Source organism: Fusarium sambucinum, chromosome IV, assembly GCF_050947815.1.
Source record: "Fusarium sambucinum isolate potato_lamoka chromosome IV, whole genome shotgun sequence".
Classification (NCBI taxonomy): domain Eukaryota; kingdom Fungi; phylum Ascomycota; class Sordariomycetes; order Hypocreales; family Nectriaceae; genus Fusarium; species Fusarium sambucinum.
The window spans coordinates 392,737-404,462 of NC_139291.1; the positions used below are offsets into that span (position 1 = coordinate 392,737).

Below are 11,726 nucleotides of genomic sequence, written 5' to 3' on the forward strand. Positions count from 1 at the left end.
CCTTATGTGAAATATAATCATAACAATGTTTTAAATGATTATTCTAATAACCGTCGTGAAATAACAGAAACTGCTTTCATCCAGTCTTGTTAACTTTTATCCTGTAGGCCTACCCCCATCAATACCAACATCCCTTTTAAACGCCTCCAGCCAGTCCTTATTCTCTGCAATAGTCTGATTAAACGGATCATCACTAAAACGTTAGCTATATCACCCATCAAGAAAGAAAAGACTTACTCGTTATAACTAATCCATCTTGCATAATGTTGAATCTCTTCATCCGAAGGTACTCGACTCGCTGGATTATGAGGCGACATAATGGCAGCCACCCATCTTCTCAACTCCTGCGTAAACCATCTCCAATAATTATGATCATTCAAAAACGCAGTACTTGTCTTGAGAACTAGAGATCGAGCTGCTAGGATGTGAGGATCTGGTCGTAAAGGCGTATTCCACGTCTCAGCAGCGTCGCCGGTGGTGGAATGTCGTTGTTTAAATGCTGCGAGCCAGTAATCGTCATCTGCAGCTGTATGATTCAAAAGTGAATCCGTTCCATGGACGATAACCCTCGCTTGATGACGAAGATCTTCGTCTGTTGGTTGCAACCCTATAACGCGTTGCATGCTAAGAAATGAACTTAATTCTTGCTCTAAACGCGTATAATCTTGGATCATGGCGTTTAGGTTGAGACATTCTGAAAGACCAATTAATTCGATACCTGTTCGTTGACGGAACGGAAGTAACCAATCGCCTGGTGAGTGGATGACTCTTATGAAACAGTTGGCGATAAAATCGGACGGTGTTGCAGAGACTTCTTCAAGTCGTCCTACAATCATACAGCACTCTTCTCTCAATTCATCATCTCTTATACTTAATCCCAAGAGCTGTTTAGCATGCACGAATTCTCGAAGCTGTGTTTCGAAAGGACAGCCTTCGAAAATATTGTTCTTGCCGCTGATTTCCATTGATGAGAGGCGACTTTCTGCGTTGGTTCTCATAGGTCCGAATTGTGCTTGTTGATAGATTTCTGCGTTGGAAAAGACTAGATCTCGCAGCCAGGAGGAACATATTAATCCTCCGGACGAAGGCTCTGACGCAAAGAGGATTCGACAAGCCTCGAGTTGCATTTCGTCTGTTGTTGGCATCCTTGCGTGCTGATAGAAATGGTTCTGCATAAAATATGCTAGTTCCAATTTGAGTAATTCGTATGCTGTCCTTGGTGTTTCGACAAGTGCTCTGCTCCCCTCAAAAGGAAAAGGGCTATTTCTTTCCGTCTCGATAAAGTCTAGTCTGTCAGGAACGCCTTTCAAAATGTGGACCCTACTCACAAGGAGGTATTGAGTTCTCGACAAGCTCAAGAATATGCGGTTCAAATCCCCAATCACCCTTCCAGTCAGCCATAGTCTTGCCAGCTTTAAAATGATCCGCTAGATGATGAACCCTATCGGTCCAATTATCCATGACGAGGTTACAAAAGCCACATCGTGATTGAATTGCTGGCGGAGGCGCTTTCCACTGTCTCATAGGCCACTCTGCGAATTTAGCATTGTGAACGAGTTTCAAATGCTGGTTCAAATGGTCTTTTCGATTAAACGTGCGTTCTTGAACTGGTCGGTTCTTGCATGCTGAGTAGTTATGACCTTCGATGTGAGCATCGTCTGGATCAACGTGTCCACAAAAAACACAACATGTTTCAGAACTGTCATCTTTTTGACCACGTGGTCCTTCGGGACTGCAGACCCATCGCTCGAGTGGTAAATGTAGTGAGTTTTCGTGACGCTGCCAGTCGTGCTTTGCTCGAAATGTCTCTGTGCAAAATGTGCATTGGAATGCTTTGTGTGGTGTTGCTAAAGATCTTCGTTCTTCTTTGTATGCTCGTCTTCTACGACGAGAGGATCCACGACTGAAGAGACCGTTGAGTCCAAAAGATGTTTGACTGGTATGAGAATGGACAGAACTTATAGAGCTGGACCGTGATGTTCCGGCACTTCTAACTGAAGGTGTGCGAGACAGTCTTGTATATGGACTCGTTGAACCTATTCCGTTAGTGAATATTCGTTATTTATTGACGAACATACCTGACGATGGTTTAACTGAAGCTACAGCTCTAGCAATGGCTGTCACGGCAGCAGGTTCATCTTCAGGCGGTGAGTCGACCCATCTCTGAAGAGGATCCATTTCTGACGTGTTTCTGACAGCAGGTGTACCGGGTCTGGGCGGTATATCCATTGCTTTTGTGCTGTGTCCTGGAGATGAGGCACTAGATGGAATTTTTCCTCTGCGACGTGCATTGGCTAACCAATTGGATATTTGAGTCTTTGTAAGTCCTGTCTCTTCTTGGAGCATCTTTCGATCTGGTTCTCTTGGGTATGGATGACTTTGATGGGCAACAAGCCAATTTTTTAAAATTCGAACAGATTCTCTTGTGAAACGACCCCCGACTTTTGCTGGAGTTGGTTGTGTTTGGGGTTGTGGTTGATATAGTTGAGTAGGATCGAGTTGTGTATTGAAACCGGGCGTCACATCTTGAAATGGCGGTGCAGAGTCAGAGACATAAGGAGTCAAGTCGTCACTGATGAAACCATCGAGCAGATCCAAGTCTGTAAAGACGGGTTGGTTGTTATAAGTCATGATGGGTTGTCACGTTGAATGAGAGTGATGTTAGAGATATGCAATGTAATGTAAGTTTAATGCAGGTGGAAAGAAATGCAAAGTTGATTTGATGGAGTAGTCATCATGTAGCGACGGGATATGATTGGTTGAGACTAGACTAAAAACCTCGTCATCGCGCCCTATTGATGGGGCGTCATGTGAGCTATTCAAGAGGGGGTGTTTTTAAGTTTGTGTCTCTTTGAGAGTAGGACTTGGTTTTGCGTTGATGGCATCGTGTAACTGAGAAATCATGACAGAGACGGGTCTCTTGTTTATGTAGATATCATCGAATTGTTTGAGAACTTCTGGGTGAGGTTTGAGATAGTTTCTCGCTTCCCAAAGGTACTTTTCAGCCTTTTCAGGATCTGTCGTGTTTTGAAGCATGAGAGTGATGAGTTTTTCATGTTTTTCCCTGTCATCTTCTTTGAGGTTTTCCTGTTATTAGTTAGTAATTAATCATGGTCATTTGGTAGAAAAAACAAACCTTGATGTCAAACATGAGATTCATGGTGGGTTCAATAACTGTAGATTTGAAATCTACATCTGGATGATCTTGTTGGATTTTTCTTGTACGAGCATCGAATTCGGCAATTGACTGCTCTCTTGTCTTTTCTTCTGGTTTTTGGACGTTCATTTTGTAGATTCGATGTGAATTGAAGGTTTATAAGTGAAGATGCAAGGTTGAAGGCTCTTCAGTGTGATGTAACTGTCCCCTCTTGATTGACCAATAGCGATCAAGACTTTTCGCTTGGATGATGATCATCTACATAACTGCATAAAATGCAAGCAGAGAGGGTAAAATGATGATATTTATCTATTTACTCAAAGCATCCAATAATAACCCCTGCAACTCTGTAATACTCTGTCGACTCGTCTTTTGACTCGCCATGACATAAAAGACATTGCCCAAAACTCTACTATGAGCATTCCAGGCCCCAGTTCCTTGTCTCAAATAGGTCTGGATCTTCTTGGCGGCGAGACTCTTGTACCCTACACCATCGTCATCGCGAAGACTAATGGCAAGAACACTTCCCAAAGCCCAAACGCCCAGTACTTGAGGATTGTGTGAGATGTTATTCACAAAATCCTTAGACCAGACACTCCAAGCTTGAGTTTCTTCTTCGGCCCAATCTTTCTCTGCCCACTTCCACTCCCCATTCTTCTCCATGTTCTGCATCTCAGATACTGACTCCACAGCGACTTGACATCCAACAGCATGGGCAGTATAACTGTGTCCATGAAGTAAAGCATCACTTTTGTCGTCGCTCTTGAAAGCATCAAAAATAGACTCGGATGCCATCGTCGTACAGAGAGGAACTAAACCTCCAGTGAGAAGTTTGGCATTGACCGAAATGTCGGGTTCAACGCTGAGGAATGATGCCGCTGTGAACCGACCCAATCGGTACAAGCCGGTAAAGACTTCATCGAAAATTACAGGGAGTCCAGACCACTGTGGGCCTTGGACTGGGTCGTTTCCAGTGCCGAATAAGTGAGGGGAACGCCTAACAACATCCACTAAAGCTCTCTGAAAGAGGGGATCCCTGGACAAATCAGTATCAGCTTGTGACAGAAACAAGACAACAACTTACACAAATATCATACCCCCAGCACCGAGAATAATTGGTTCCATCATCAAGGCTCCGAATTTTCTCCCTTGATCTTGGAGTTTCTTGAGAGTCTTTTCGATGTATTCCTCATATTTTCGGTACTGCTCGGATTTGAGTCGGGATTCAAGGTTAAAAACCTCCGAGATGGACTCCAATTTTTGGTCTTGTCCGATTTCTTTCGGAGCACTGACAACCCAGTTTCCTTCAACGCATTGAATTGTGGGATAGTCAAACCAATATCCTTTCCCTTCGTACCATTCAATCTTTTCATTGTAAACACACGGCTCAGCGCAGTCCATCGCACCAATGGTGTCACCATGATAACTCCCCTTGAGTCCTAGAATTTGAAGGTTATCATTGGGACCCCAGCCGTAACGAAGTCTTGCTGCTCGAAGGGCCATTTTGACAGCCACTTCGCATCCAGTACTTCCATTATCAGAGTAAAACACCCTTGTGAAGCGTGAGTTTTGAGAGCCCTGTAGCATCATCTCGGCTAGTGCAAGCGCAGGCTCGTGAATAGCCTCGGCAAACATGACGTGTCCATATCTACCAGCTGCATATGCTGCCGCAAGGGTCAAACGGGAATTCGCATGTCCCAAACCCTGAGACCACCAAGATGCTGAGCCGTCGAAAGCAGGCTGAAGAAGATTTTCTGACTTTTTGTTGAGAACTTGGAAATAATCGCCATGTGCTGAATCAATAGCAGAGATTGTATCTGCTGTCACGAGCTTTTGCTGCGTGAACGGGTACCAAATACTTTTACTTGCTTTTTCACTGAGTGATTCAAGCCGAGATATCCGTTGTTTGCCGCGTTTGTCGAGGTGTTCGAGGACATGTGCAACATTGTTGTTTTGAGAAGCGTAATACTCTCTCATCTGTTCTGTGTCTTGTTGGATATTTGGTAATCGAGAAGGTGGTTCAGGAACTGTATCAACCGGGACACCGCCTTGTTTCGAGAAATAGTCCTTGAGATACTGAGAATTCTCATATTTCATGTCTTGGAACAAGAGGATCGATTCAACATCATGACCTCTCATTCTCAGTGATTCATACGCGGAGATGGTCTGTGATATACCACCCAGCTTTGAATCACCGACGAGAATAACAGGTGCGCGAAGAGGAGTGTAGAGATCGGCTTGTGGTGTTCCAGATGGTCCTGGCGAGTGCACGCCACCGGCAGTTTCCAAGAATAACCACCCTGGACCTTCGGACGCGTACCGAGAGACAGAGTCGTGAATCTTTGCCAGGACGGCGTCATCGGAGGGAATTGGCTAATTTGTGAGCTTGGTCCAGTACTCTATTGGTCATCTTACCTTTCCAGACGCTTTAGCAGCGATATGAGGACTGCAGGGAATGTCATATTGGAACAATGTCTCGTGGTTTGTCGCTGGAGCAAATTTCTGGATATGACTACTCCTATTAGAAGAATTCCACATAAATCATCAAACATCTACAAAGTCAGCTTAACTCTTTCCATACAATTGCAGACTTACACCATCCATCAGCTTCATCAGCAGCACCCGTAGAAACAGGTTTCAAAAACCACGTCTTGTCTCCTTTCTTAGCTGCAGAATTGCACAAAATAGTGCTAAAGATAGTCTTTCCAACGTCTGTGTTTGCACCGTAAACTTGGTGCGTGCGTAAAGAACGCCATAACAAAGCTGGCACCGGCGCCATTTTCCCTACCACGATAACCTTTGACGCAAGAAAAAAAGAAGTGTGAGGATGAAATGTGGTCTCTTCGGCTCAATGGGAGAATGATGCGGCTTATAATCGGATCAACGTGATCGGCATTGTGGTCCGGCGGGGAAAAAGGCTCATTTTAGCTACTAACTCAACACTCAACAATTTTAGTATTTATGTATATATAGTAAGCTACTACGTAATCAAGTCCTTCTGTAATTTTAAAAAATGTCGAGACTGGAACAACAGTTGGCATCTTGTTTATCAAAACGCTCGGAAAGATCTCAACTTCGAAAACTCACAACATTTCCCGCTTCAAACGTCGACTTTTCTTCGAACGCATATCTTTCTCTATCTTCAGTACCGTCTTTACTCTCGGCTTATCAGGCTCTACTTCAAAATCACCCATCGTTGGGATCTGGTGGTTCTCGCTTGCTAGATGGAAACTCTAGCTTTGCGCAAGATTTAGAGAGGGATATTGCGGCTTTTCACAATGCTCCATCGGGATTGCTCTTCAATTCTGGATTTGATGCTAATGTGGGAATTGTGAGCTGTTTGCCTCAAGTTGGAGATGTAATTGTCTACGATGAGCTTATTCATGCTAGTGCCCACGATGGCATGAGACTGAGTCGAGCTGCGAGAAAGATCCCGTTCAAACATAATTGTGTTTATGGAGAGGGTGGCCTTAACCACGTCCTTGCTGGTCTTGAAGGGGAAACGTCGGTATTTATTCTTGTTGAAGGAGTCTACAGCATGGATGGAGATGTTGCCCCGCTGCAAGATATCGTGTCCTGTGTCAAGTCGAGACTTGCAGGAAATGGCTACATAATTATTGATGAAGCTCATTCCACAGGTATATACGGCCAGCAGGGAAGAGGTTTAGTTTGTGAATTGGGTTTGGAGCAGGATATCTTCGCAAGACTACACACATTTGGAAAAGCAATGAGTTCTTTTGGAGGTAAGTGAGTCTCTATCAAGAAGAAAGTTGCTAACGTATACAGCTGTCGTTTTATGCTCGCCCATCACAAGAGAGTATCTGATCAACTACGCAAGAACACTGATATACACCACTGCACTGCCATTTTCATGTCTTGCGAGTATCAGTGTGTCGTATCAATACTTGCAGGGCGATTTGATTGAGGCGAGGATCACGCATTTATGGGATCTTGTGGCTCATGCACACAAGCTTCTCCTCTCATTGACCTCGACAACTTCGCTAGTTCATATTAACGGAGAACCAAAGTCGCCCATCATTCCATTGTTTACATCCGAGCCGCGAAGTTTGGCGCAGTTTTGTCAGGAGAGGGGATTCACGATAAGACCTATTGTTGCACCAACTGTACCAAGAGGGAGTGAGAGAGTGAGGATTTGTTTGCATGCTGGGAATACTGTGGCAGAAGTTGAAGGGTTACTTCGAACTATTGGGGAATGGGTAGAACTTCAAGAGCGGGCTATTGCGAGACTATAGATAATACAGTAGATGGAGAAACATGAATAATACGAAGGGAATCTGAACTAAATGTTCTAGGCTCTGATACCTTGACTTGTTGCTGAGTAGCACGTTTGTTCAATCTTTCTGTGGTCTACATACTGCTGATTACAGGTTGCCAAGGTCAAATATAGACTTGCAGGAAACGGCTTCATCATGGCGGAAGAGTGAAGGCCTGCCATATCTCCCGATCCCTTCTCCATGTGTTGTAACTTGAAGTTTCCAGGCTGTGGCTACTTACTACTTCCTGGCCTTGCAGTTGCGTTGTCGACTTCGGTCACAGCCAGACCGTAAAATGGTTCATTTTTGGGGGTTTCTTTTAGCCACCGGTCTATCATTACTCCACAGCGACTAGTATTGTTAGACTGTTGTAGTGGTATTGATGGAGTCGTCATCTAAATTCCATATCAGTCTAGGTGCTCACTCATGTCAGATTGTGGGGAGATATCACCCGGGATAGTCGTCCTCCTGATCCTTCCCGTGAAGAATAGGTAGTAGCGTTGTTAGCTGGACTCTGCTCCATGGTCAAAAGTAGCTTGGTAAGCTAGAATATGCCTCCTTATTGTTTGATTGGGTGATTAAATCGAGTAATTTGTGATGCCTGTACGTGATTGATAGCGATGGAAACTGTTTAGGGTGATGACTGATAACGACAGAAGAGTTAACTGAGCAGAGAAGGAAGCTATTTATTTCTTCACAAGTTACATCCAAGCTCTTTGCAATATATTAAGTTCTTGCGAGTATAAATGATTAGTTATATGATAAAGATTCATATAGAACCTTGAAGAAAGTCTCCATTGCATAGAGTTCTAACCTGTCTCTGCTGGTAGCCAGCAATATTCCTCTCTACCCAAACTTTCACACCAAAATGAAATCTTTAGGTTCTGAAACTGTTACGAAAACCAAATTGTTTTTCAGTAGTTCATTGAACTTATTCCTCCACATAAAACTTTTATCTAGTTTCTACCCTGGGTGAACTGTCGCAATATGTATCTGTTGTGCAGGCACACTGATGGTCTAGCAGACAAGCTACACTTGATAGTATAGTTTCCAACAGTTACTTGCATTTATACTTAAAATAACAATAAGTAACGAGGTTTCCAGGTTTCAATAAAGACATATTCCTAACATTTACCGTAGGATATGATATCATGATCGGCGTTGATTGGCGATTGTGTTATCTTAGTTGAGCTTTTGTGCTATTGGTTGCAGGTTGCCTTGTTTCAATGCCGAATAGACACTACTCTAGACTTGTACAGGGGTCCGGTGGTTGTCCAGCGCTTTGACCTGTGAAGCAGCCTTGCGTTGCATGCGGGATCTCACCTACGCGTAAATGAAGCAGATTTAGTAACATTCACTATGGTTCCCGTTTATTTGTCCCAATATGGCGCTGGAATTAATAATTATTTCTACCGTTATCTCTTTCTAGCCGCCATCACGCTAGGTGTGAGTGCCTTGGCGTAGTACTATTGTCTCGATAGCCTGAACCGCTGCAAGCCACCAGACTCCCATTCGTCCCACGTCACTGAGGTTTGAACATGCGGCAGACTTGGTGGTTGCCTCTTTTCGCACCGAAACGCCTTATCAATCTTGACAGGGGGTTTTGGGCTGCCTTGCTCGCCCTGCATATAGTTGGGATATCCAACGGTTTCCAGTTTTGATCTCATTTATTTCTCCTTCCATTTATCGTTGCTGGTGAAAGTATGAACTCTTCTATGTCGCCAACGTCGCGTTTCTTCTACGTCACTATCATCGTATATACAACAGTTGTACTCGGTCGCTTCATCGACTATCCTCTTCCAACCAGTATCCAGGGCTTTCAACAGTCGACACCCGCCCCAACCACACGAGCTTTCCATCTCGAAGCACGATCGGATGATGGTGCACCGGAATACACGATAACATACGCATCGGACTCGGTATGTGGCTATCTCTCTGGATCGGTACAGATCCCGATCACTTGCGAGAACAGGAACAGATGTTTATGGGAACTTGAATCGTTCAAGTTCATCGCTTGTGAATTGGACGGGGAGACAACTGGTATTGCCCGCACTAAATGTCTGGCAAGAGATGAAGCTCTTGATCCAAATTTATGTGACGATGTTTGCGTGAGTAACACATATAATTTACAATGGTATGCTCTTCCTGCTTCATAACTGTCTCGCTGTTTAATTACTGACTTCCTTCAAGCACTAACGATACAGCACCCTACTGCCGTACCTATGCCTATCCCCGCGGAGTTCACGATTATCGTTGCGCGTCCACGCCTGCTACGAGAGTCTCTAGTGTAGACTTTACCTACGATGGACAAAAGTTTCCAGATTTAGATGTCTCCACAGTGACGGGTGTTGATCGACCTCGTACATCAGCCTCGAGCTCAGCCGCCTCAACCACATCCGAAGCAGAGTCAGCCTCGACGACTACTACAGAGGCAGAGTCGGATACAAATGAGAAGGGAATATCGGCCGGTGCCATAGGTGGTATCGTAGTTGGTGCAATATTTGGCATCATATTTGCAGGCGCTGGTATCTGGTACTATCGGACACACCCGAGAAGAACTCAGGCCAATGCCGGTCTTTCGGAATCACTTCCTCCTGTGGGCAAGACCGGTCAAACTGTGGTGAATCAGCGAACTGTTCAGGCGGAAGATGGGATAGAGGTTGTCGAAGAGATGTCCACAAGTAGATAAGATCTCAGTAGAAGATCCCTGTTAATAGCACGTCGGTACTAAGGAAACTTGTCCTCTCAGTTATGTCTCAAGTATCAAGATGCCAACATTCATCATTATACATTTAACTACTGTGCTTACACAATGATGGGTTCTCCTGCTGGCTTTTCCCTGGTAGGGTTACTAGTCAACTCGGGCTCTGTAGTGAACTAATATTCGAGACCTGTAATTACAGCATGATAGTGGAACCAACCCCACATTGAATTACACATAAACATAACGCATTATGCTGAAGTATCAAACATGTCGACTTCATTACTATTTGTAAAGGATCCTGTTAACGGGCGAATACTTTATAAATATGTAACAATCTCACACAATCTCACACAATCTCTATCAGCATATTTCAATATCTACTATATAACCCAACTCGACAATACAACGACAATGACGGCACCAGACTACGCTTCGAAGCCTGTATTTGTTGATCCTGAATACAGAGTCTTTAAGGAGATGGTCGATCTTCAGATACAGCAGCTTGGCCCACCCCCAATGGATACTGTCTCAGATATCCGCAATGCCACGGATGGTATGCTGGTAATGGTCGCTTCTACCATTAACTACCCAGATGGAATGCAAGAAAGCGTCCACTTTGCACCTTCTTCGCTGCCATCATCCACTGCGCCACATCGCATACCAATCACACGTTACATCCCCATTGCCACTGCATCGACTGCCGAACCTCAGCGGGCAATTCTCTACATACACGGAGGTGGCTTAATTGCCGGTAGTGTTGATGCTTTCAGACCATGGGCCGCCGAGTTGGCAGAGCGGTCAGGTACCCAAGTCTTCTCCGTGGAGTACCGCCTAGCACCCGAGTTTTCTATCGCTCCATCCTGTCCGAAGAATGAGTCACCCGCTCCTTTTGCAGTTCACGACGTTTTAGACGCTCTGTCCTGGCTGCAGTCTTCCGAAATGTCGTCCGAGTTGGGCATTGACCCAGCAAGAGTTCTCCTCTCCGGAAACAGTGCAGGTGGAGCAATTGCAGCTGGCGTTACCCTCTTGGAACGAGACCGTAGACAAAGGGGAGAAAGAAAAGATCTCCCACCCATGGCAGGTATTCTTCTCAACTACCCAATGCTGGACGATAGGAAAAAGGCAGTAGAGGGCGCTGCCGAGAATGAGTGGCATGTGTTTACAGACAAGCTGAACCAGATTGGGTGGCAATCATACACCGGACTGAAATTGAGTAAGTCTCACCAAAGGCTTTTCATCTCTTTATGCTTTTCATCTCTTTATGGTGAATACTAATGATGTTCGGTAGATGAACGGAATGATCTCAATGTGTCGTACTACACCAGTCCGGCGCGATGTCACGACTTGAGCGGGATGCCACCTACACTGATCGATGTTCCAACTCTGGACCTGCTGAAGAATGAAGGAATTTCTTTTGCTACGCGCCTTGCGGAGGCCAATGTCGCCGTTCAACTGAATGTGTACCCTGGGGTGGCTCATGGATTCGATGGACAGATACCAGAACATCGTCTATCGAAGTTGATGAAATTGAACAACGTCCAATTCATCCACAGGGTTTGAAATATGCCATTTAAGACATAAATTCTCTGTA

At 44.8% G+C, this 11,726-nt stretch overlaps 5 protein-coding genes across 5 annotated transcripts; 2 read left to right on the forward strand and 3 right to left on the reverse strand.

Moving 5' to 3' along the window:
• Positions 1-96: 96 nt before the first annotated feature.
• FSST1_000127 (homeobox domain-containing protein) lies at positions 97-2,631 on the reverse strand (the record flags this gene model as incomplete). Its single annotated transcript, XM_083226871.1, has 4 exons — positions 97-193; positions 238-1,285; positions 1,329-2,036; positions 2,079-2,631. The coding sequence occupies 4 exons, from the start codon at positions 2,629-2,631 to the stop codon at positions 97-99; spliced, it is 2,406 nt and encodes an 801-aa protein (XP_083090309.1).
• Positions 2,632-2,835: 204 nt separating this feature from the next.
• FSST1_000128 (uncharacterized protein) lies at positions 2,836-3,286 on the reverse strand (the record flags this gene model as incomplete). Its single annotated transcript, XM_083226981.1, has 2 exons — positions 2,836-3,087; positions 3,137-3,286. 2 exons carry the CDS (start codon positions 3,284-3,286, stop codon positions 2,836-2,838), a joined length of 402 nt encoding a protein of 133 aa, XP_083090310.1.
• A 180-nt stretch (positions 3,287-3,466) lies between these two features.
• Positions 3,467-5,936, reverse strand: FSST1_000129 (uncharacterized protein; the record flags this gene model as incomplete). Its single annotated transcript, XM_083227091.1, has 4 exons — positions 3,467-4,193; positions 4,242-5,530; positions 5,573-5,669; positions 5,728-5,936. The coding sequence occupies 4 exons, from the start codon at positions 5,934-5,936 to the stop codon at positions 3,467-3,469; spliced, it is 2,322 nt and encodes a 773-aa protein (XP_083090311.1).
• Positions 5,937-6,170: 234 nt separating this feature from the next.
• FSST1_000130 (pyridoxal phosphate-dependent transferase) lies at positions 6,171-7,410 on the forward strand (the record flags this gene model as incomplete). The annotated part of the gene is made up of 2 exons (XM_083227189.1): positions 6,171-6,900; positions 6,944-7,410. 2 exons carry the CDS (start codon positions 6,171-6,173, stop codon positions 7,408-7,410), a joined length of 1,197 nt encoding a protein of 398 aa, XP_083090312.1.
• Positions 7,411-9,146: 1,736 nt separating this feature from the next.
• Positions 9,147-11,695, forward strand: FSST1_000131 (alpha/beta hydrolase; the record flags this gene model as incomplete). Its single annotated transcript, XM_083227199.1, has 4 exons — positions 9,147-9,565; positions 9,622-10,112; positions 10,500-11,348; positions 11,424-11,695. 4 exons carry the CDS (start codon positions 9,147-9,149, stop codon positions 11,693-11,695), a joined length of 2,031 nt encoding a protein of 676 aa, XP_083090313.1.
• Between the last annotated feature and the right edge of the window lie 31 nt (positions 11,696-11,726).